This window comes from Schistocerca cancellata, chromosome 7 (assembly GCF_023864275.1).
Source record: "Schistocerca cancellata isolate TAMUIC-IGC-003103 chromosome 7, iqSchCanc2.1, whole genome shotgun sequence".
NCBI classification, from domain to species: domain Eukaryota; kingdom Metazoa; phylum Arthropoda; class Insecta; order Orthoptera; family Acrididae; genus Schistocerca; species Schistocerca cancellata.
The window spans coordinates 280,937,993-280,959,131 of NC_064632.1; the positions used below are offsets into that span (position 1 = coordinate 280,937,993).

At 42.1% G+C, this 21,139-nt stretch overlaps 1 protein-coding gene across 1 annotated transcript in view; it reads left to right on the forward strand.

Moving 5' to 3' along the window:
• LOC126092023 (glycosylphosphatidylinositol anchor attachment 1 protein) overlaps positions 1 to 21,139 on the forward strand; it is an 83,611-nt gene that overhangs the window by 33,394 nt on the left and 29,078 nt on the right. The window contains exons 8-9 of the mRNA XM_049907417.1: positions 13,444 to 13,547; positions 20,062 to 20,303. Of these exons, the coding sequence (XP_049763374.1) occupies positions 13,444 to 13,547; positions 20,062 to 20,303 (346 nt within the window). The remainder of the gene's footprint in view (positions 1 to 13,443; positions 13,548 to 20,061; positions 20,304 to 21,139) is intronic.

A 21,139-nucleotide genomic window follows, 5' to 3' on the forward strand; every position in this document is an offset into this window, starting at 1 on the left:
AGTTTAATGAATGGAATAAAAGAAGAAAAGTTGAAGTGGGATTATAGCAGTTGGAGCTGTTCCACCTTACCACATTTCACGCCATGGTTCAGAACTACATTAAGCCATAGGTCCCCCGTAGCAAGCTGTGCAAGTTGGCTATGAGGTCGGAGAAGGTGAAATAAAACCTTCTCCGGTAAGCACTACAGCGTTGGAGCAAACTTTGGGTTGAGGACAGCTTTACCTTTCAGTAAATTGTCACATGGCTCAGAAAATTGCCTAGTAGGGCCTATCATCATTGATAAAAGACGTCATGGGGAAAGGAAATATGTATAACTGAATGTTCAAAATATCTTCCTATTTTTATTTATTAGAATGGAAATTGGAAATCACATATTAAAGATCTTTGGAAATGGTCGAGCAGTGACGTTTGATATAAATGTAAATCGTTAATTTTTTTTATAATTGCATCAATAAGTTTGGTTATTGTGCATACTGCCATTCTGTAATGTTGCAATGCTATATGAGGGATTGCTGTGTGGAGGTAATTAAACACTTATACGGAAAGCATTCAATGCACAGAAGCTGGTACCCTAACGTGTGAATCTTATGTACACAATTATTTCAACCCTAACCTTTTTACTTCTCTCCTTTTCTGCTGCTCGCCCTCTCTCCGTGTAACGTCCCGCCTGCACCTAGCTGCCCTACCCGCTCTCCATCTTGTCCCTGCATGCTCCCACTAGCAATACTAACCTGCTATCCCTTCCCCTCGCCACCCTAGCCACCTTGTTACCCCCACCTGGTTACCACTCCCATCATGTGCTGCTGCTCATAGTCTGGCTTCAGATGTCAGAGGCTGTGGTTTTTTTTTTGTGTGTGTGTGTGTGTGTGTGTGTGTGTGTGTGTGTGTGTGTGTGTGTGTGTGTTTCCCATCAAAGGCCATGTTGGAGTAGGCTTAAAGCTCATTTTGTGACAGTCTTTTTGTTGTACTTATCTGTGACTCACCACTATATGACGAGTAGCAACTATTCTTTTCATAATATAATTTCAACCCTAAGATTGTCCTATTGGAGGTAGCATGCCATTGCCTTCCTCATGCCTTAGAACTGAAGTGACTTACAGTACCTCTTGTAGTGGGGGAGATACAGTTTAATGTGGACTTTGAAGTGTGGCACAACTCTGCATTTTTCACATTAACAGACATTACTAGGTGTTAAACAAATGATAGACGACGTACAAAAATCTTAGGATTCCCCAGGGACTGAGCCCCATTCCTTTAGCCCCATATAGCTTGACACTTAATTATTGAGCCACACTCCTGGAAAGAACCAGTCACAATTTGAAAATGATAGCAGCATTCAGGAACATGACACTAATAACAAAAATTATTACCCAGAACTTGACCTTGACATTACCCTACATGAAAAGGAGAAAAGTATGCTGTAATTAAAATATCAGCCACCTCACATATTACTTTAAAGTACTGAATAACAAAATGAAATCATTGGTGCTTGACGACTCTTTCTGTTGCATAGACTACTTCATAAACAACATTTATAAAATTTGTTACAAATATAATCCATGGAACATGCAAGTAATTGGCTAAATGATTGAATAAATAATAAGTGGGATGAATAAGGGCACTTCAGAATGAGATAATCTCTACTGCTGTTAGTGGTGCTCATATTAGGTCAGATACTGCAGTAAAGTGGTACATATCCACATCAATTAACATTTCCTCTGAATGGTTTAAGTACTACAGACATGCTTTATAGATGTGTCTGCTATAAATTGATTTTTTTTTCTTTTTTGTTTGCATTGAAAAATGGGGACAGCACAGCCAAGTTCCTGGAGTAAATCGTGAAGTAAATGCATTATGATTTTTTTTGCTGGAGATGAACTGTTGTCTGGATATCCTTATACTGCTACAAATATTGGTTATATTCTATGGAAGTTTTGGTGCACATTTGGATCTATAAAAGCCTGCCAAGAATTTTCTCGAAAGTCTAATTTTTAATTGAAATGTATCATAACCTAACTTGTTATTCTAGAAAACTTATATGTTAGTCAGTCATTCTTTCTATAGCCGGCCATTCATTCTTTCACCTACCCACTCATCACATTTGGTAAATCCCGTCATGAAGGAGAGGGAGCCTTTACTGATGTGGAATGAGGTCAATTTAAACTTTAGCTGGTGGAAGCAACAACAGGAGGTCACTTCAGTAAAGCATGTAGGCAAATTACAAAACCCACATAGAAGGTATCTCGAGTTTATTATCAGCAGAAAGGAACTTTGAATAACAACACAATCAAAGAACAATTATAGTTCACCATTCACTCATTCCAAAGAGTACCTATTGCACCTGTGTTGGGAAGACACCTTTTCCCACACAGCCCTTCCCCTAAAGTGCGGAGCACTGGGAACATAGGGTACTTGAACTTGACAACTCATTCAGTTCTTGTGCAAACCATCTTCAACTGAGATAAGTTGGCAAGTGGCGAGAGTGCTCAAGACTAAGATCCCCCCACCCCCTCCCCATGTTGTTCACCTCTTCACCTGAAGCTGGAATTACTCACACTGGTCTGTCTTTCTGCTGATGCTTTGCTGACTTTCCTGTGCTGCAGAATTACAAGTTTGTGTTTATTTGGTATGTATCTGGCAACTGAAGAGGCATCCTCAGAGAATTGAGCATAACATGTGAACAATCTATTAGCGCCTTATACAAGAAAACGAGGTGTGAGCCGTGATGTGCAGGCGGTGCTTGTGGCATCTTTGCACGTGATCCCGAATCCTCTGTGCTAACAAGGGTAAATCCATTTGGTTGGGTTGTAGAAGTGTGAAGTTCTGTTGGGATTCTTAATAGCTCTCCCTTTACCATGTCAGCTACTGAGGCACAGATGTCAGCCTTTTAAGCTGTCCATAACTCCAACAGTACAACAGGGAGTGCTTTGGTCCAACTTTATGGGTTGTACACAAAGGCTGCTTTCAACATACAATGCCAGCCCACTGCTGTCTGAGTGGTAATTAGTTATGTGGTGGTCCTGGAATCTGCACAGTTTGGCCAGCTTGCTGAACATGGTGGATTCGAACTGCCTGCCCTGGTCTGTCTTTAATGTGAAGCGGACAGTAAAATGCACCAACCAGTGTGTGACAAATGCCTTTGCAACCATCTCAGCTGATACGTCTGGTAGTGGTACAGCCTCTGTCGATCTTGTGCATCTATCAATGAAGGTGGGTAATGGGAGACCCATGATATCAAGGTTTGTATGTCCAGATCTTACCGGTAGATCTGAAAAATGCCCAACCTCGTTAACAATGGTGTTTGCCCCTGGGTGAGACTGATTGGGCACACTGTTGAAAACTATCTTGCGAAGTCGGGGTGCAATGTAGGCCCTTGGCACCTACCGAGAAATGTCACACCATACCTTTTGCTGTGACCTGGTACCTCATCCTGCTGGAATTGTGGACTTGAAGACTGACCCATCTATAAGTCTTGCAGCTGATGATCTGCCATTTGTGACCAGGCGAGGTCATCGTACTTCATGATCACAACCAAACCATGTGCACTACATTTTCAGCACTTTGAATATGTTGAATATATGTCACAAACTGGCTAACAAAATTAACATATCTGAATTGCCAAGGGGAGCACTTATCACTTGCATTCTGAAATGCAGGTACAATTGGCTTGTGGTCTGTGTAAATCACCATTGGATTGGCTTTTATAGGAGGGCAAAAGCGCTTCATGCCCTCACTTGGTGGTGGTGTGGGGGATGGGGGGAGAAACTGATGGCTGCTAAAGATAGTCTACTTTCTGGTGTAGCCACAGCTAATGGTGCAGATGGTACTGGGTGGGCAAGTGATGCCGCTTGCTCAAGACTGGAGATGGATGAGCCCTTCCTTGCTTTGCAGAACAGACACTTCCCGTTAGTGTAGTGGCCAGCAAGAGTGTCCTTAAGAGGTGACTGAATAGCCGCTGTTGCTTATAAATGGCAGGTATAAAAACTCACTGTGGCTAACAAACATTGTAGTTGTCGGTAATTCCCCAGGTGTGGCAGCTCTCGCAACAAAAACAACTTTTCCAGCAATGGGCGGATTCCATCACGTGAAACTCTGCAACCGAGAAATGTCACTTCACTTTTACCTATCATGCATTTATCTTCGTTCACTACCACACTGTAGTCTTGTAGCCTTTGCCATACCTCAGCCGCATGCCTGAGATGTGATTATGCATCAGTAGAGTATATCAGAATTTTGTCAAGATACATAAAACAAAATTGCAATCCCAGAAGCACTTCATTGATGAACTTTTGCCAGGTCTGAACCACATTTCTAAGTCCAAAAGGCATGCACAAGAACTTGAGCAGACCGAAAGCTGTGATCATTGCTGTCTTGGGAACATCCAAAGGTGCTGCAGGAAGGTTATAGGCCTTGTGGCAATCAGGACTGTAAAAACAGTTGCACCAGCCAAAGCATATGTGAATTCTTTAATATGTGGAATAGGATATTTGTGTGCGATGGTCCTGGCATTTAATACTTGGTTATCCTTGCAAAGTTGCCATGTACCTTCTTTTTCCTGACCAAATGTAGTGGATAGGCCCAGGCACTGTTCGAAAACTGTATGATACTGGAATGCAACATCTCTTCAAAAGCTCTTTTAATTTCCAATATTTAACCTGGCACAGTTCTACAGATGCACTGCGCAACCGGCAGCCCTGGGATTGTATGTATGCAGTGTGTAAGGTCTTGGGGTACATGCTTTTGATGTATATTGCTGACCCGACATATCCTACCATCTACAGAATTGTTTAAAATCTCACTGACTCTGCTGCTGCTGGATTCACTTACTAGTCAGTCCTTAGACAAATCCACCGATAGTGCAAAGTGTGCAAGGAAATATGCTCTCAAGATACGCGGGGAAATGTCTGTCACTACAAATGTCCACTTGAAATGAATAGCAAGACCAATACCAGTTACCAGCTCCTTGCAGCCCATTGCCCCAATACTAGGATTACTGATGGCTAGCAGCTGCAGTGGCTCCGATGCTGCCATGTCCATGTGTGCAAATTTGGCAGAGTACTGACTTCCAAATCAGTGTCCACCGGAAATGCTAAACCAGATTCTCTGTCGACAATGTGCAATCACTGTGATGTTCCCACACATTTCTGTTGAACCCCCAATTGACTTGTGAGGACTTTTCATACTGCAATCTTCAAGGGTATATTAATAATGCACTATGTTCTGGGAACTACTGCTAGTCTGTGTTTCGTATGCTGTTGGCGACATATGGAGGTACCGAGGTCCATGGCGTCTGTTGCGGACCGCTCTTGCCATTAGGGTGATTGTACAGCGTTGTGCATTTTGTAGCCCATGGACCAAACCATCTGTGATACCAACATATGGTGAATATGATGTTTTGAACTCTGGTGCTGTCCTGAGCTGGTGTATTAGCAGAACTTCATGCCCACAGCCATCTGTCTGATCCATCCAGAGCTCCGATGGCTGCAGTTGACCAGATACCTTTTCTAGCATGGTTTGTAAATCTTAATGAGCTCCAGTCCTTCTCGGTGTCTGTTGAATTACACGGTCGCACATTGTGTTCTTCTGATGCCTGACTGTTAACATGCAGCATCAGTATTCACTGGTGCTACAGCCGCTATAACTGTCGAGTCTGACTTGCTGTGTGCATGACCAGCTACCACCTGCATCACTTTATCGGAGGGCTGCCCCTCGTGCGCTATCAATGTTAACTGCACCTGTGGAGGGAGCTGCTGTCATCAGGAGTAGCAACCCTTCGCAGACGACTCTAATTTCCATCAAAGCCTATAAGTGTCTCCAGAATTCCAATAGTGTTCTGTCATCTCTTCACTTGTGATACAGGACTGCTTAAACTTTTGTTTGGATGATGTGGTGCAACACATGATTGACACCGTCTTCAGAACACGGTAGATCCATTGATGTGGAGTTGCAGGATAATATCTGTAACTGTGGCGATTCCTCTACGGTCTAAATAACTGACTGCCAATGTAAATTTCTCCTGATTCTCCATGATCTGGTGAGCAAAATTCTTTCTAAAATCATTAACCAAATCTCAGACTGCACAGACAAAAATGGTGGAGACCTTGACTGTAGCTGCAACATGGATGACTCTAATGAGAAGCTGTCGGATGGCATGCAATGCATGAATGTGTTCGCAGCATTGAAGGTATCGCCAGAGCTGTTAAGTTCGCAGTACCTGAGCTGTCATCATTTCTTGGCTGAGAAACTTCCAGAACTCCAATATCCTCACCAGTCACAAGCAGCAATTTTGCCACATCTTCCACGACTGTGAAAAAATAATGCAAAATGCAACTGTTCTTATTGTTCGTGAACTATTTTTGTATTGGGGTCATCAGTTATGTATGCAAATTACAATACACACATATAAGATACATTGACTGTGTTATCAACAGAAAAGAACTTGGAGCAACATCACAATCAAAGGACAATTATACAGCATCATTCACACATTCCAAAGAGTATCTAATGCATTTCATTTGGGAGATACCTATTCCCACAACTATATGAGCAGCAAATTATGACTTCATAAACTACATTGATAATTATAAGAGTTAATGCAGCAAACTCCTGACTGTCGAGGTTAATGTGGATTTGAGACTGCACAGATTGCTGAAAAACATTGATAATCCAAAATACCTGTGTTTTTTCATTTTTTTCCCCCAGATTCCTGTACTTGAAGAAACGTGCTACATATATTTTTAAAGCCCACTTCATTATTTACACGTTACTTATAATTTACAAAATTACAGTTAAAGAACATTGTACTTTGCATCACTTGCTTTGTTTTCACTTTTACGAAACAATGATTCTGTTTTTACTGCCTCTGTTTTTCATTCACTATTTACCTAGTGGTGGTTCTCAATTTCAGGAATGTCAGAACATTGGTATAGCCAGATGAATGTTGTCCTGAATACTCTAGCAACAGATCAGTAAGTTTCAGTGCATCGGTGTGTGCAATAACAGGTTTCTCGATCACTTCCTCTTTGCTCTCTTTCTCTGCAGAACATACTTTGTTCACTGTACCTGCATAACGTAACTGGTCAAATCCTGGTTCATAGATGTCACTATTTAAGTATTTGTGGATGTTTTTATTGGCTGTGCCTTTGCACCCAGAAATTTGTATCCCAAACAAAAATATTAATTCTGATTGTAAAAGAATACTTAAGGCTTTGTTTTTCTTAAAATCATCGAACTGTGCATGGATAATCCAGAAGCCTGATTATCTGCACTTGGGATAACTGAGGTTTTGCTGGGAACGAGCCACACTGGTACTTCTGTCAACTGTTCAGCTTATGTTGGCAGCTCGTGGTCTTGTGGTGAGCGTTACTGGCTCTCGATCACAGGTCCGCTGGTTCGGTTCCTACCAGGTCGGGGATTTTCTCTGCTCAGGACTGGGTATGTGTGCTGTCATTATCATCATCATCAATGTGTGAGTCGCTAAAGAGGCATTAAATAAAAGAAAACTTGCACCAGGTGGCCAAACTACCCCCAGACAGATATGCCGTACCCACATTTCATTTCATTCAGCTACTTTTGCTGTCTAAAACTCCAAACAAAGTATTTATGTAACCACACAGAACACTATCAGCTATTTATGTACCGGCAAAGTCGAAACCAATTTAATGTCAACATTAGAATTAAATTTTGTTTAATTAAACAAAATTTACATTTTTTGAGTCCCAGTATTCTGACAAATTATAAGAGGAGTTGCTTATTAGATAGTCTTTAATTCTGTCTCTTAATATCTGGGATTTTTCTGTTTCCTGTCTGATTTTTATTAGGTACCTGTTTTACACTTGGCTCCAAAATATAAAACTCGATTCTGAACGGCAGATTAGGACCCATAGTTTATATTGAAATTATTTTCGCTTCTAATATTGTGGTTGTATATTTTGCTGTCCATCCTAAATTCACTCTTGTTATTAACAACAAATTCTGTTTGGCAGCAGTGTGCTGGCCCTTGCATGTACAAATCCATAAGCCCCTGAATAAGTTTTTGCAAGATGTTTTGGAAAACTTAAGATCCAAGAAAACCATGTAAACTCGAAAATCCAATCCCATTAATAAGGGTTTGTTTTCAAAGAGACATACCTTGCAATGCCCTTTTTCTCTACTATGTGAAGGACATGTTTTCCTTCTTTTGAAATTGTATAGGCCAGGAGACTCTTCTTTCCAAAATTGTAATAATTGTAAGAAACTCAGACTATTAAGATTTTATTACGCAAACCTTTCAAAAATTGAGTCTTAAATGAACTCTTTTATTGGGAAAACATGCTAGTTTGAGAAACAAGACTTATCATCATCTTCATCATATTTTACATTTTACAGCCCCTAGCTAGGTCTATTTAGTACATAAGCCTCTCCATCTTTTCCTGTTCTCCCAACATGTTTTTCTCTCCCCTCTGCCCCAGATCTCTCTCTTCATCACACTTCCTTTTACTCCAATGACCTATCTGTCTCCCAATCATCCTCTAGTTCTCTTGCCTGCTATTATCTTTTCATGAGCCTACCTCATTATGCTGCCAGATCCCATTGTTTTAACACACCCATAGCATCTTAATCTTGTCTTTTCTATGGTATTTGTACGGGCTTCTATTTTGCTACTTCTCTCAGCATATCATACCTTGCTCTATTTGTTCTAGTAAGTCCTAGCCTGCGTCTATGAAATTTATTCTTACAGGCCCATATCCTGCTCATCTGGCATGTGAGTTGCATTTGTGTGTGTGTGTGTGTGTGTGTGTGTGTGTGTGTGTGTGTGTGTGTGTCGTCTTTTTTTGGTGATGGTATTATCGGCCGAAAGCTGTATTTGTGACAGCCTTTACGTTGTGCCTTTCGGCGACTCAGCATCTCCACTATGTGGTGAGTGGCAGCTTTCCATTTCAATATATTGTTACATTCCATCCTGCATTGTCCGTTGTTTGACTTTTCCCATTATAGTTACCCTATTTCTTTGATCTACATTTCTGTGCCTTATGACCAACCCATTGACAACTAAATCATTGTGGCTGGTGACACTGTACTTTTCAGTTACTCTTTCTTCTACAGCAGTAAGTCTTTGTTTGACACAAACATTTTGTGATCACTCTTTGGCTTAGTAGCACTATCTATCTCTTGCAGATAAATGGCTACATGCAGCAATGCTGCTACATCTTGTGGATTTTCCATTCTCACTCTGCAAGAAAATTCTGGAGCAGAAATCCTCCTTAGGAACACATGTAATGCCATGTCCTTAGCCCCTCTTAATAAAACTGTGTCAGTGTCCGGGTTGTAAGTCAGCTCGTAAGTTTGGATGTTCAACTTGTGTATCCTCTCTGAAAATGTTTCTACAGCATTTGGCCATTGTCTCAAATTAGTTACCTTTTCTTGAAAGAAACAAGCACTATTTTGTTTTCTGTACCTTTGCTTGAAGCCATTTGCCAACTCTGTAAATGTGGTTACGTTACTCAATACCTCATGATATGTGATGTACATCTTAGCCTCACCTGAGATGCACAATTGGGCCATCTGCAATGATGTTTGTTCAGTTCAGTTGTGCAAGCTGGCTGTGGATAACCCATCCAGCATAACAATAGTGATATCCTCCACTGTTTTGCCAGAAAAAATGGAAGTAAGACCAGCAGCTATGAGATCTACAGATGGAGAATGAGCAACCAGTATCAATTTCACTCACGAAGGACCTGATTCTGAAGGATCAGCTGTTTGACTATCGAGCTGCTGAGCCATTTGCTCACTCTTTTCCTTTAACCATTTGACATAAAGCCCCAAGTTATCTAATTTTTATTATTTTGACACAAATGTTAAATTCCAAATATACTTGGGCAACTTAAGAAAAGACCTTAAAATAAATAAAATCCCACTTATATTCATTTCAGCACTGATAGTTACATGTTCTGCTGATAGAGAGCTTCTGGTACTACATTTGTAGCCTGGTTGTCGCGTTTTGGTTGACATGATTGCCGCTAGATATCGTCTTTACTGTGTGCAGCATTGGATACTCAGTAACAAAATGCTCACTTTCAGGCTCACTTCTATAGTGGTTGTTTAGTAGTGCTTTCAAAAATGGATTACTGTGGTGATCCTGAGTTTGACATTAAATTTAGCAGCTCAGAAACTGAAGAGGAATGTGATGTTACTTCATTAGAGACTGAAAGTGATGGCAGTTTGTCAGTTGAGTACAAGCGTTCATCGGTGGTACGAGATAAATACATCTACTGTGCACCAACCAGACACTCCAAGATTTGTGTTCACAGGAAATTGTTGTAAAATACATGCTTCATAGCTACACAGAAACTAAAAAATGACTTTAGGTTTCCGGATATTTTAGTCGAAGTCCAGTGAACGAGAATACTCAGGATTTTATTGTTGGTCTTTTGCAAAATTTTGTAACTTTTTATTTTGAGCCTTAAAAGCTGTTTTTATATGTAATGTTATTCATTGTAGGATGTTTTTCATTAATAAAAATGTTATAATTTTTTGGAACATAATCTGAAAAAAAATTGTTAAGTTAAGGGGTTAATAATCTAATGTGCTCTGTTATAACTGATAACTGAGTCTGTTATAGTCATTGCTCGCATTTGTGTCATATTTGTGCAATTTCTTTTTCTATCCCAGTTAGCTTTATACTTCGTTCACAATATAAAAAATTACTTTGTCTTATTGATATCCAACGACACTTAACACAGCCCTGTTTTGCACGACCATAATTCCCACAAGTGCAACATGTTACAAAAATAAACTTCTCAAAAGGTGTGCTGAGACCAGACAAATTACAAATTTTATGATCTACTGGTACTAAATACAGTGCCCTTTAATTTCCTTTAAATTCAGATACACGTATAGCTTTAATAGGCTTTACAAAAGTATTTCTTAATTAACTGTATCCTATTTTGGACATGATCGCAACCAAACCATATTTGTGTGAGCAATGAAGCTTTTGAGTGACTCTCCCCACAATTGTAGGTGCTGGTGTGCTCCAGTATGAAACATTTCTTATGGACTTGTTATGCTGATACTGCAAGTGTCAGAAGCATGATGACTTTGTGACACGAATTTTGCAAGAGTCAACTGTTGGAAGGGAAGGAGTAGAGATGGTTCTGTGTCTGCGGGCACACTCCCATTTCGCCCTGTGCCAGTTTTCCTCAGAAAGGAGATTCAGAATTAGGTATTTATTGCCACAAGTTACAAGCAGTGTTTGACTCACTGTTGACATCGGCTGTTGATGTCCATCGAGGAATCGTGTCATCAGCGGCTGTCAGTCCACTCGGGGTAGCTGATTCCACACACGTGGTCCTCATTAGCTGCTGCTATGGCAGGTGACACCCACAGTGGCTTTGCCGTTTGCTGTACCATGGCAGTGAGTAGACGCGGTGTGCGTGTTGGACACCACACCAATTTAGGAGGTGCTCTGTCCGCTCCCGTTCACTACTGTTCTTCATGTGTTGAACTGTGATAATGGTTGTAACCTGCCAATTAGGTAGGCCCTGGTCCATCTGCTGAAGTTTGAGGAATACTGATGTCCTGAAATGGGATGATAAGGAAGAGCCCACAATCCACCCATCTGTGACAGTAGCAGACTGGTGTCGGCTCTGCGACTGGTGAATTATGTTGAGGCAACCATCTCTCTCCCTGTAGCGGCTATCGTTGCTCAGTAACGTGCAGGAAATCTACAACAGACTTATGCCAGATATCACTTTATTGCAATCAGGGAGGAATTATGGACAAAGTTTAAGCAGATTGTAAATCGTGATCTGGAGAGTTATGTGCCTAGTAATAGGATTAAGGACGGAAAAGACACACCACGGTTTAATGTCGAGATTCAAAAGATGCTGAGGAAGTCGAGGCTGTTGCAGTCTCGGTTCAAAAGAAAATGTGCAGGTGATGAGCAACAAAGATATCTCTCTCTCTCTCTCTCTCTCTCTCTCTCTCTCTCTCTCTCTCTCTCTCACACACACACACACACACACACACACACACACACACACAAATACACACACACACCTCCCTCCCTCCCCCCTCCCTTCTTCCCTCCCTCCCCTCACAAATTTTGTAGATGCCAGTATAACACTTGAAATGGTATGCCATTGCAGGTGTAACTATGTAAAGTGTGTTTGCAGTTGCTGAATGACTCTGTCCATATCAAACCTACCAACCACCAGCAATACCTGCACTTCGACAGCAGGCATCCATTCCGTACAGCCTAGCCACCTGTGGCCATCACATCTGTAGTGATGAGCAGTGCCTCTCAAAATGTACCTAGTGTCTCACTGAGGCCTTTACAGACCATAATTACCCTCCCAACCTTGTACAAAAACAGATCTCATGTGCCTTGTCTTCCCAGTCACCCAACACCTCCCAAAGTACCGCCATCTGACCACAGAGGAGCATTGAGCATTCCCCTTGTGTTTCTGTATCACCCAGCTCTGCCAGGGTTTCAACTACCTCTGAAATGAGAAATATTCTATCCACTATCCTTCTCATTCTTCCTGCAGTGATATACTGCCATCCACTGAACCTAGACAATATTGTCATCCATTCCTACACAACCCCTGCTTCCACCCCCTTGCCTCAGTGCTCATATCCTTGTAATAGACATAAATGCAATACCTGTCCCATACATCCTCCTACCACCACCTACTCCAGTCCACTTACAAACATCACCTATCCCATCAAAGGCAGGACTACTGGTGAAACTGGTCATGTGATCTACAAGTTAAGCTACAACCACTGTACTGCATTCTACGTGGGTATGACAACCAACAAGCTGTCCCTCCACATGAGTGGCCACCAACAAACTGTGGCCAAGAAACGATTGCACCACCCTGCTGCTGAGCAGACCACCCAACATGACATTGTTCATTTAAGTGACTGCTTCACAGCCTGTGCTATTTGGGTCCTTCCCACCAACACCAGATTTTCTGAATAGTGCACGTGCGAACTCTCCCTGCAATATATCCTGTGTTTCCATAACCCTCCTGGCCTCAACCTTCAGAGTCATTGTCCTTACCCAGCTAGCCCCTTTCCTGTTCCCATTCCAGCACTACACAGCTCTCTATTCCACCATCGCAATCAAACCAATCTTTTACTTCTCCCCTTCTCCCCCCCCCCCTCCCCCCCCCTTCATCACCGTCTAACCTACATCTCATCCCTGCATGCTCCCAGCAGCACTTTACCATCCCCCACTCCTACCCTGCTATTGCTCCCACTCCCTGCCCCAGCCTCCTCCTTACCTCCACCTGGTTGCTTCTCTCATAATGTGGTGCTACTTGCAGTCTGTCTCCAGCATGTCTGTGTGAGTTGAATTTGTATTATTTTACAGCAGTTGAAAGATATTTCAATTTCAGTGCTCTTCAAAAGCATTGGTTTATTAAAAAAACTTCATATATAACTGTTTTCTTGCTATATAGGGTGCTGGAAGGAATGTTTAGAAGTCTTAACAACTTGTTGGAGAGATTTCATCAGTCTTACTTTTTCTACCTTCAACCAGCAACTGACCGCTATATTTCCATAGGTAAGTGACCTTTTAAAAATTAAACTTACAAAATAGAGCTGCTATTATGTGACAAAAGAGAACTATAATATAGTTGTAAAAACAAAGATGATGTAACTTACCAGACGAAAGCGCTGGCATGTTAATAGACACACAAACAGACACACAAAATTCAAGCTTTCGCAACCAACGGTTGCTTCATCAGGAAAGAGGGAAGGAGAGGGTAAGACGAAAGGATGTGGGTTTTAAGGGATTAAGGGAGAGGGTAAGGAGTCATTCCAATCCCGGGAGTGGAAAGACTTACCTTAGGGGGAAAAAAGGACAGGTATACACTCGCGCGCACACACACACACACACACATCCATCCGCACATACACAGGCACAAGCAGACATTTATAAAGGCAAAGAGTTTGGGCACAGATGTCAGTCGAGGCGGAAGTACAGAGGCAAAGAAGTTGTTGAATGACAGGTGAGGTATGAGCGGCGGCAACTTGAAATTAGCGGAGGTTGAGGCCTGGTGGGTAATGGGAAGAGAAGATATATTGAAGGGCAAGTTCCCATCTCCGGAGTTCTGACAGGTTGGTGTTAGTGGGAAGTATCCAGATAACCCGGACGGTGTAACACTGTGCCAAGATGTGCTGGCCGTGCACCAAAGCATGTTTAGCCACAGGGTGATCCTCATTACCAACAAACACTGTCTGCCTGTGTCCATTCATGCGAATGGACAGTTTGTTGCTGGTCATTCCCACATAGAACGCTTCACAGTGTAGGCAGGTCAGTTGGTAAATCACGTGGGTGCTTTCACACGTGGCTCTGCCTTTGATCGTGTACACCTTCCGGGTTACAGGACTGGAATAGGTGGTGGTGGGAGGGTGCATGGGACAGGTTTTACACTGTGGGCGGTTTCAAGGGTAGGAGCCAGAGGGTAGGGAAGGTGGTTTGGGGATTTCATAGGGATGAACCAAGAGGTTACGAAGGTTAGGTGGACGTCAGAAAGATACTCTTGGTGGAGTGGGGAGGATTTCATGAAGGATGGATCTCATTGCAGGAAGTCGTATCCCTGCTAGAGAGCCACATTCAGAGTCTGATCCAGTCCCGGAAAGTATCCTGTCACAAGTGGGGCACTTTTGGGGTTCTTCTGTGGGAGGTTCTGGGTTTGAGGGGACGAGGAAGTGGCTCTGGTTATTTGTTTCTGTACCAGGTCAGGAGGGTAGTTGCGGGATGCGAAAGCTGTCTTCAGGTTGTTGGTGTAATGGTTCAGGGATTCCGAACTGGAGCAGATTCGTTTGCCACAAAGACCTAGGCTGTAGGGAAAGGACCGTTTGATGTGGAATGGGTGGCAGCTGTCATAATGGAGGTACTGTTGCTTGTTGGTGGGTTTGATGTGGACGGATGTGTGAAGCTGGCCATTGGACAGATGGTCAACGTCAAGGAAAGTGGCATGGGATTTGGGGTAGGACCAGGTGAATCTGATGGAACCAAAGGAGTTGAGGTTGGAGAGGAAATTCTGCAGTTCTTCTTCACTATGAGTCCAGATCATGAAGATGTCATCAATAAATCTGTACCAAACCTTGGGTTGGCAGGCCTGGGTAACCAAGAAGGCTTCCTCTAAGCGACCCATAAATAGGTTGGTGTACGAGGGGGCCATCCTGGCACCCATGGCTGTTCCCTTTAATTGTTGGTATGTCTGGCCTTCAAAAGTGAAGAAGTTGTGAGTCAGGATGAAGCTGGCTAAGGTAATGAGGAAAGAGGTTTTAGGTAGGGTGGCAGGTGTTCGGCGTGATAGGAAGTGCTCCATCGCACCGAGGCCCTGAACGTGCGGAATATTTGTGTATAAGGAAGTGGCATCAATGGTTACAAGGATGGTTTCCGGGGGTAACAGATTGGGTAAGGATTCCAGGCATTCAAGAAAGTGGTTGGTGTCTTTGATGAAGGATGGAGACTGCATGTAATAGGTTGAAGGTGTTGATCTACGTAGGCAGAGATACGTTATGTGGGGGCTTGGTAACCAGCTACAATGGGGCAGCTGGGATAATTGGGTTTGTGAATTTTAGGAAGTAGGTAGAAGGTACGGGTGCAGGGTGACGGTGGGGTCAGGAGGTTGATGGAGTCAGGTGAAAGGTTTTGTGAGGGGCCTAAGGTTCTGAGGATTCCTTGAAGCTCTGCCTGGACATCAGTAACGGGATTACCTTGGCAAACTTTGTATGTAGTGTTGTCTGAAAGCTGACGCAGTCCCTCAGCCACATACTCCCAACGATCAAGTACCACGGTCGTGGAACCCTTGTCCGCCGGAAGAATGACGATGGATCGGTCAGCCCTCAGATTACGGATAGCCTGGGCTTCAGCAGTGGTGATGTTGGGAGTAGGATTAAGGTTTTCTAAGAAGGATTGAGAGGCAAGGCTGGAAGTGAGAAATTCCTGGAAGGTTTGGTGAGGGTGATTTTGAGGAAGAGGAGGTGGGTCCCGCTGTGATGGAGGACGGAACTGTTCCAGGCAGGGTTCAATTTGGATAGTGTCTTGGGGAGTTGGATCATTAGGAGTAGGATTAGGATCATTTTTCTTCGTGGCAAAGTGATATTTCCTGCAGAGAGTACGAGTGTAGGACAGTAAATCTTTGACGAGGGCTGTTTGGTTGAAACTGGGAGTAGGGCTGAAGGTGAGGCCTTTGGATAGGACAGAGGTTTCAGATTGGGAGAGAGGTTTGGAGGAAAGGTTAACTACTGAATTAGGGTGTTGTGGTTCCAGATTGTGTTGATTAGAATTTTGAGGTTTTGAGGGGAGTGGAGCTGGAAGTGGGAGATTGAGTAGATGGTAGAGACTGGGTCTGTGTGCAATGAGAGGAGGTTGAGGTTTCCTGGAAAGATTGTGAAGGGTGAGTGAGTTGCCTTTCCGGAGGTGGGAAACCAGGAGATTGGATAGTTTATTGAGGTTGAGGGTGGCATGCTGTTCTAATTTGCAGTTGGCCTGTAGGAGTATGCTCTGAACAGCCGGTGTGGATGTGGGAGAGGAAAGATTGAGGAATTTTATTAAGGATAGGAGTTGACGGGTGTGTTCATTGGCTGAGTTGATGTGTAGGTGAATGATAAGGTGGGTGAGGGCAATGGATTGTTCAGTTTGGAACTGGTATAGGGACTGATGGAAAGAAGGGTTACAGCCAGAGATGGGAACTTTAAGTGTGGGGCCTTTGGGGGTAATGCCAAATGTCAGACAAGCCTGAGTAAATAAAATATGGGAGCGTAATCTGGCTAGGGCGAAGGCATGTTTGCGGAGGGAATGTAAATGAAACTTAAGGGGGTTGTTGTGGAGATGTGAGGGTGACATGGTATTAGAAGGTGGAAAGTGTAACATGAGGCTGAAATGAAAATGAAAATAAAAAAATATGGGGAGAAATAAAGGTGAACTAGAAAGCAACTGGAGATCTGGTGTGAAAAAAGTCGAAAAAGTGTTGGTTAAAGCTGAGCTGTGTTGATCCTGTGGTGAACTTGGGTTGGTAAACAATGATGTGCACAAAGGTTAGGTGGTTGTGTTGCCACCAAAACACGTTAAAGGATGGAGAAATGTGGGAAAATTTCGAAAAAAACTGCGTGTAAATGTATTAAAAGGAGTGGTTTTGTGGTGGCAGATTATGAAAATGAGGCTAACAATTGTCTGACGAAGAAATAATGATGTTAAAACCTGTGAGAAGCGGCTAAAAATGATCAGTGATGTGGGAAAAACCGAAATGGAAATAAAGCGAAAGTTATTAGAACTAGCTGAAATGGTTGTTTAATAGGTGAAAGGAACTGTTTGTGAACTGGAAACGGTGGATTTTATAGCAGTGGTAGTGTTGAAAGCGGAAAATTTTTTTTTGGTTATGGTTTGGAAGTGGGTTACGTATTATTGAGTATTCATAGGCGGGATAAAATTGTATGGTAGATTACAGTAAAAAGGAGAAGGTGAATACGAAGTGAAACTACTTGCAAAAACAGAAAGAGAAAGTAAGATGACAGAAAAGATTTCGAAATGCAACAGTGACAATAACGAACGTAATTGTTGGGTTCAAATTAATGATATGAATATAATAGAGGGAAACATTCCATGTGGGAAAAATATATCTAAAAACAAAGATGATGTAACTTACCAGACGAAAGTGCTGGCATGTTAATAGACACACAAACAAACACAAACATACACACAAAATTCAAGCTTTCGCAACCAACGGTTGCTTCATCAGGAAAGAGGGAAGGAGAGGGCAAGACGAAAGGATGTGGGTTTTAAGGGATTAAGGGAGAGGGTAAGGAGTCATTCCAATCCCGGGAGTGGAAAGACTTACCTTAGGGGGAAAAAAGGACAGGTATACACTCGCGCGCGCACACACACACACACACACACACACACATCCATCCGCACATACACAGGCACAAGCAGACATTTATAAAGGCAAAGAGTTTGGGCACAGATGTCAGTCGAGGCGGAAGTACAGAGGCAAAGAAGTTGTTGAATGACAGGTGAGGTATGAGCGGCGGCAACTTGAAATTAGCGGAGGTTGAGGCCTGGTGGGTAACGGGAAGAGAGGATATACTGAAGGGCAAGTTCCCATCTCCGGAGTTCTGACAGGTTGGTGTTAGTGGGAAGTATCCAGATAACCCGGACGGTGTAACACTGTGCCAAGATGTGCTGGCCGTGCACCAAAGCATGTTTAGCCACAGGGTGATCCTCATTACCAACAAACACTGTCTGCCTGTGTCCATTCATGCGAATGGACAGTTTGTTGCTGGTCATTCCCACATAGAAAGCTTCACAGTGTAGGCAGGTCAGTTGGTAAATCACGTGGGCGCTTTCACACGTGGCTCTGCCTTTGATTGTGTACACCTTCCAGGTTACAGGACTGGAGTAGGTGGTGGTGGGAGGGTGCATGGGAGAGGTTTTAGATCGGGGGCGGTTACAAGGGTAGGAGCCAGAGGGTAGGGAAGGTGGTTTGGTGATTTCATAGGGATGAACCAAGAGGTTACGAAGGTTAGGTGGACGGCAGAAAGATACTCTTGGTGGAGTGGGGAGGATTTCATGAAGGATGGATCTCATTTCAGGGCAGGATTTGAGGAAGTCGTATGTCTGCTGGAGAGCCACAGTCAGAGTCTGATCCAGTCCTGGAAAGTATCCTGTCAATATATAGTTGGATAGATAAAAAATCTACCCACCAAGCAGCAGCAGAAGGATTGAAGGGGAAGGAGTGAGGGGGAAGGAAAAGGACTGGAGAGGTCTAGAAAAAGGCATAAATTATGGGAAAGTCACTCAGAATTGCAGATCATGGGAGACTTACCAGACAGGATGAGAAGGACAGGCTGACTGTTGGGAACTGCACCAGACGAGATTTGAAAATCTGAGAGCTTAAAGGTGGAAGACAGGGTAATATGCAAGGCAATCTTGCAACTGTCTTAAAAGAGATATTGAGAGTGGTTTTGGTAGTACAAAATTTCCTTTTCTGAGTCCTCTTTCAGTTCTAAATTTCTCACTATCTGGATATGGACACACAATTCTTCTTTCTACTAACATATATATAAAGTCAGTGCAGTGTTTCTCAAGGGTTGCTTGAACAGATTTTGCTCAAATTAAGACTCCTCAAAAACTATGAATCTTAGTCATTGCTCTTTCTAGAATTTCATTCCTGACTGACAAGTAGTCCCTTGTGATGTATCTGCTCCTAAAGTCAGCTTGTTCCTTTGCGTAATTGAAATGCAATGTTTTTTTTGCCCACACACTGCACATGTGGTGATACTTTGAGTGAATGTTTTGAGATTGCAAAGGAGAAGGAGGTTGATAGAATATGTCTTTCTCATTTATTGTGAAGTAGAACAATGAAAGATTTGTTTATTTGAGGAATTTTCTTCCTCCACAGAAAGTCTGTAAACAGTTTTCTTTTTTATTATTTTGGTTTCACCTTAAGTATGTGTATTGTGACAGCTTCATCTTCTGCCATCCTTTCTTTTTAGTATATCTTGATTGGCTTTGTACACCTCATCTACCAGTATGGAGATTATCAGCATGTGCTGTGCCTTTCTTCTCTTCTGGTATTGCCTTCTGCATGCCAGTACTGTTGTTATGGAATCATGAACATGTGTAATTGTAAATTGTTTCTTAATCCATTTTATTGTTTTATTTGGAGAAACGGGAAAACAAAAAGATCAGGAGACAGATCAGAGAGGTAGGTCTAATTATGACTGTAATGAAAACAAAACAGAGGTTGTTGAGACATGAAGCAACTTGAATGGATGCTGTGTTTTTTCTGAATTCCAAGATACAAAAAAATTGGAGAACAACCTAATTGGAGGTGGGTAGATGATATTAAAAAACATGCAATGGCAACATAAATGTATACCATTTACGATTGTAATGCATGAAAATATCTTGGTGAAGAATTAATCCAGCAATGGGGGATTGGTCAGTGCTGCAGATGCTCCTCCTCCTCCTGCTGCTGCTGCTGCTGCTGCTGCTGCTGCTGATGATGATGATGCAATAAGTTGTTCTCATAATGCTTTGAATGGGACTTCTTTTCCAGGTATGTATATGCCATGTCTTGGCTTGTTATGTGCTGGCCTGTTTATTAAAGCTTTTGCCCTCTGGTTAAAAATATTTGAGGAACAGAAGAAAGAGAGAGATGAAAATCGTATTGAACAGTTTCCTGATCAGTCAAAGGTGCAAGAAATATCACCAGAATCTCAGAAACAAAGTACTGATAAATCTGCTGACAAGATTTCTGAAACTGCAGACAATGAAGTCACTGCAAATAAGCAGAATGAGGTAAGTTAAAAATATAAAACTGTATTTGATTATTTTTCATTGTTGAAAATTGGATTACTGGGCTATAAAAAAGGGAGGAAGGAACAAAAAGATGAATTGCATCATTATTATATAATTCAGCCTCAGGATACACAAATGGTATCATTACCTGTTTCAACTTATTACTGTCATAATCAGATTATCTCAATATGTTTTGTAGCAACTTATCAGTTGAAGATCTAATGAGGACTATAATAAGTCAAAACTGATCGTGATGCCATTGTTGTGAACAGAGACTGAAGCAAATGATGTAAAAAAATATGTGAGACAGTCATCCCCCCCCCCCACTTAATGAAGTGTGACTAGTCCCAGTTAGTTTTTTTTTTTCTTTGATGTATTGATATGAACTCATTTTCTATCAGAGGAAAATTAGTCTTCGGCTTCAAACATATTAAACAAAACATATTTGGTATTTGGGGAACTGAGCAGTAAGAATCAAAGTGTTTGGAATGTATCTAACGCAAGAATAAAGCATTGAAATTAATTTCTGGTAGTAACAGGAAATTGTCTTATTGGACACTGAACCTATTTCACAAGCATAAGTTTTATGTTTGATGCTTAACAGGTTCAAACCTTTTGGAAAAGTAAAAATTCGGCCTGTGGCTTTGTGAATTTAGTCCTATTTGATTGAGTGTACATATGAGGTTGAATGTTCTCAAAATTTCTACAGATTAGAAAGTTCTGACATAAATTTTGTTATTTTTGTGGTCATGAGGTATATTCTGAGTATTAGTAAGTTGAAAATTCCTGACAGATTAAAACTGTGTGCCGGACCGAGTCTTGAGCTCGGGACCTTT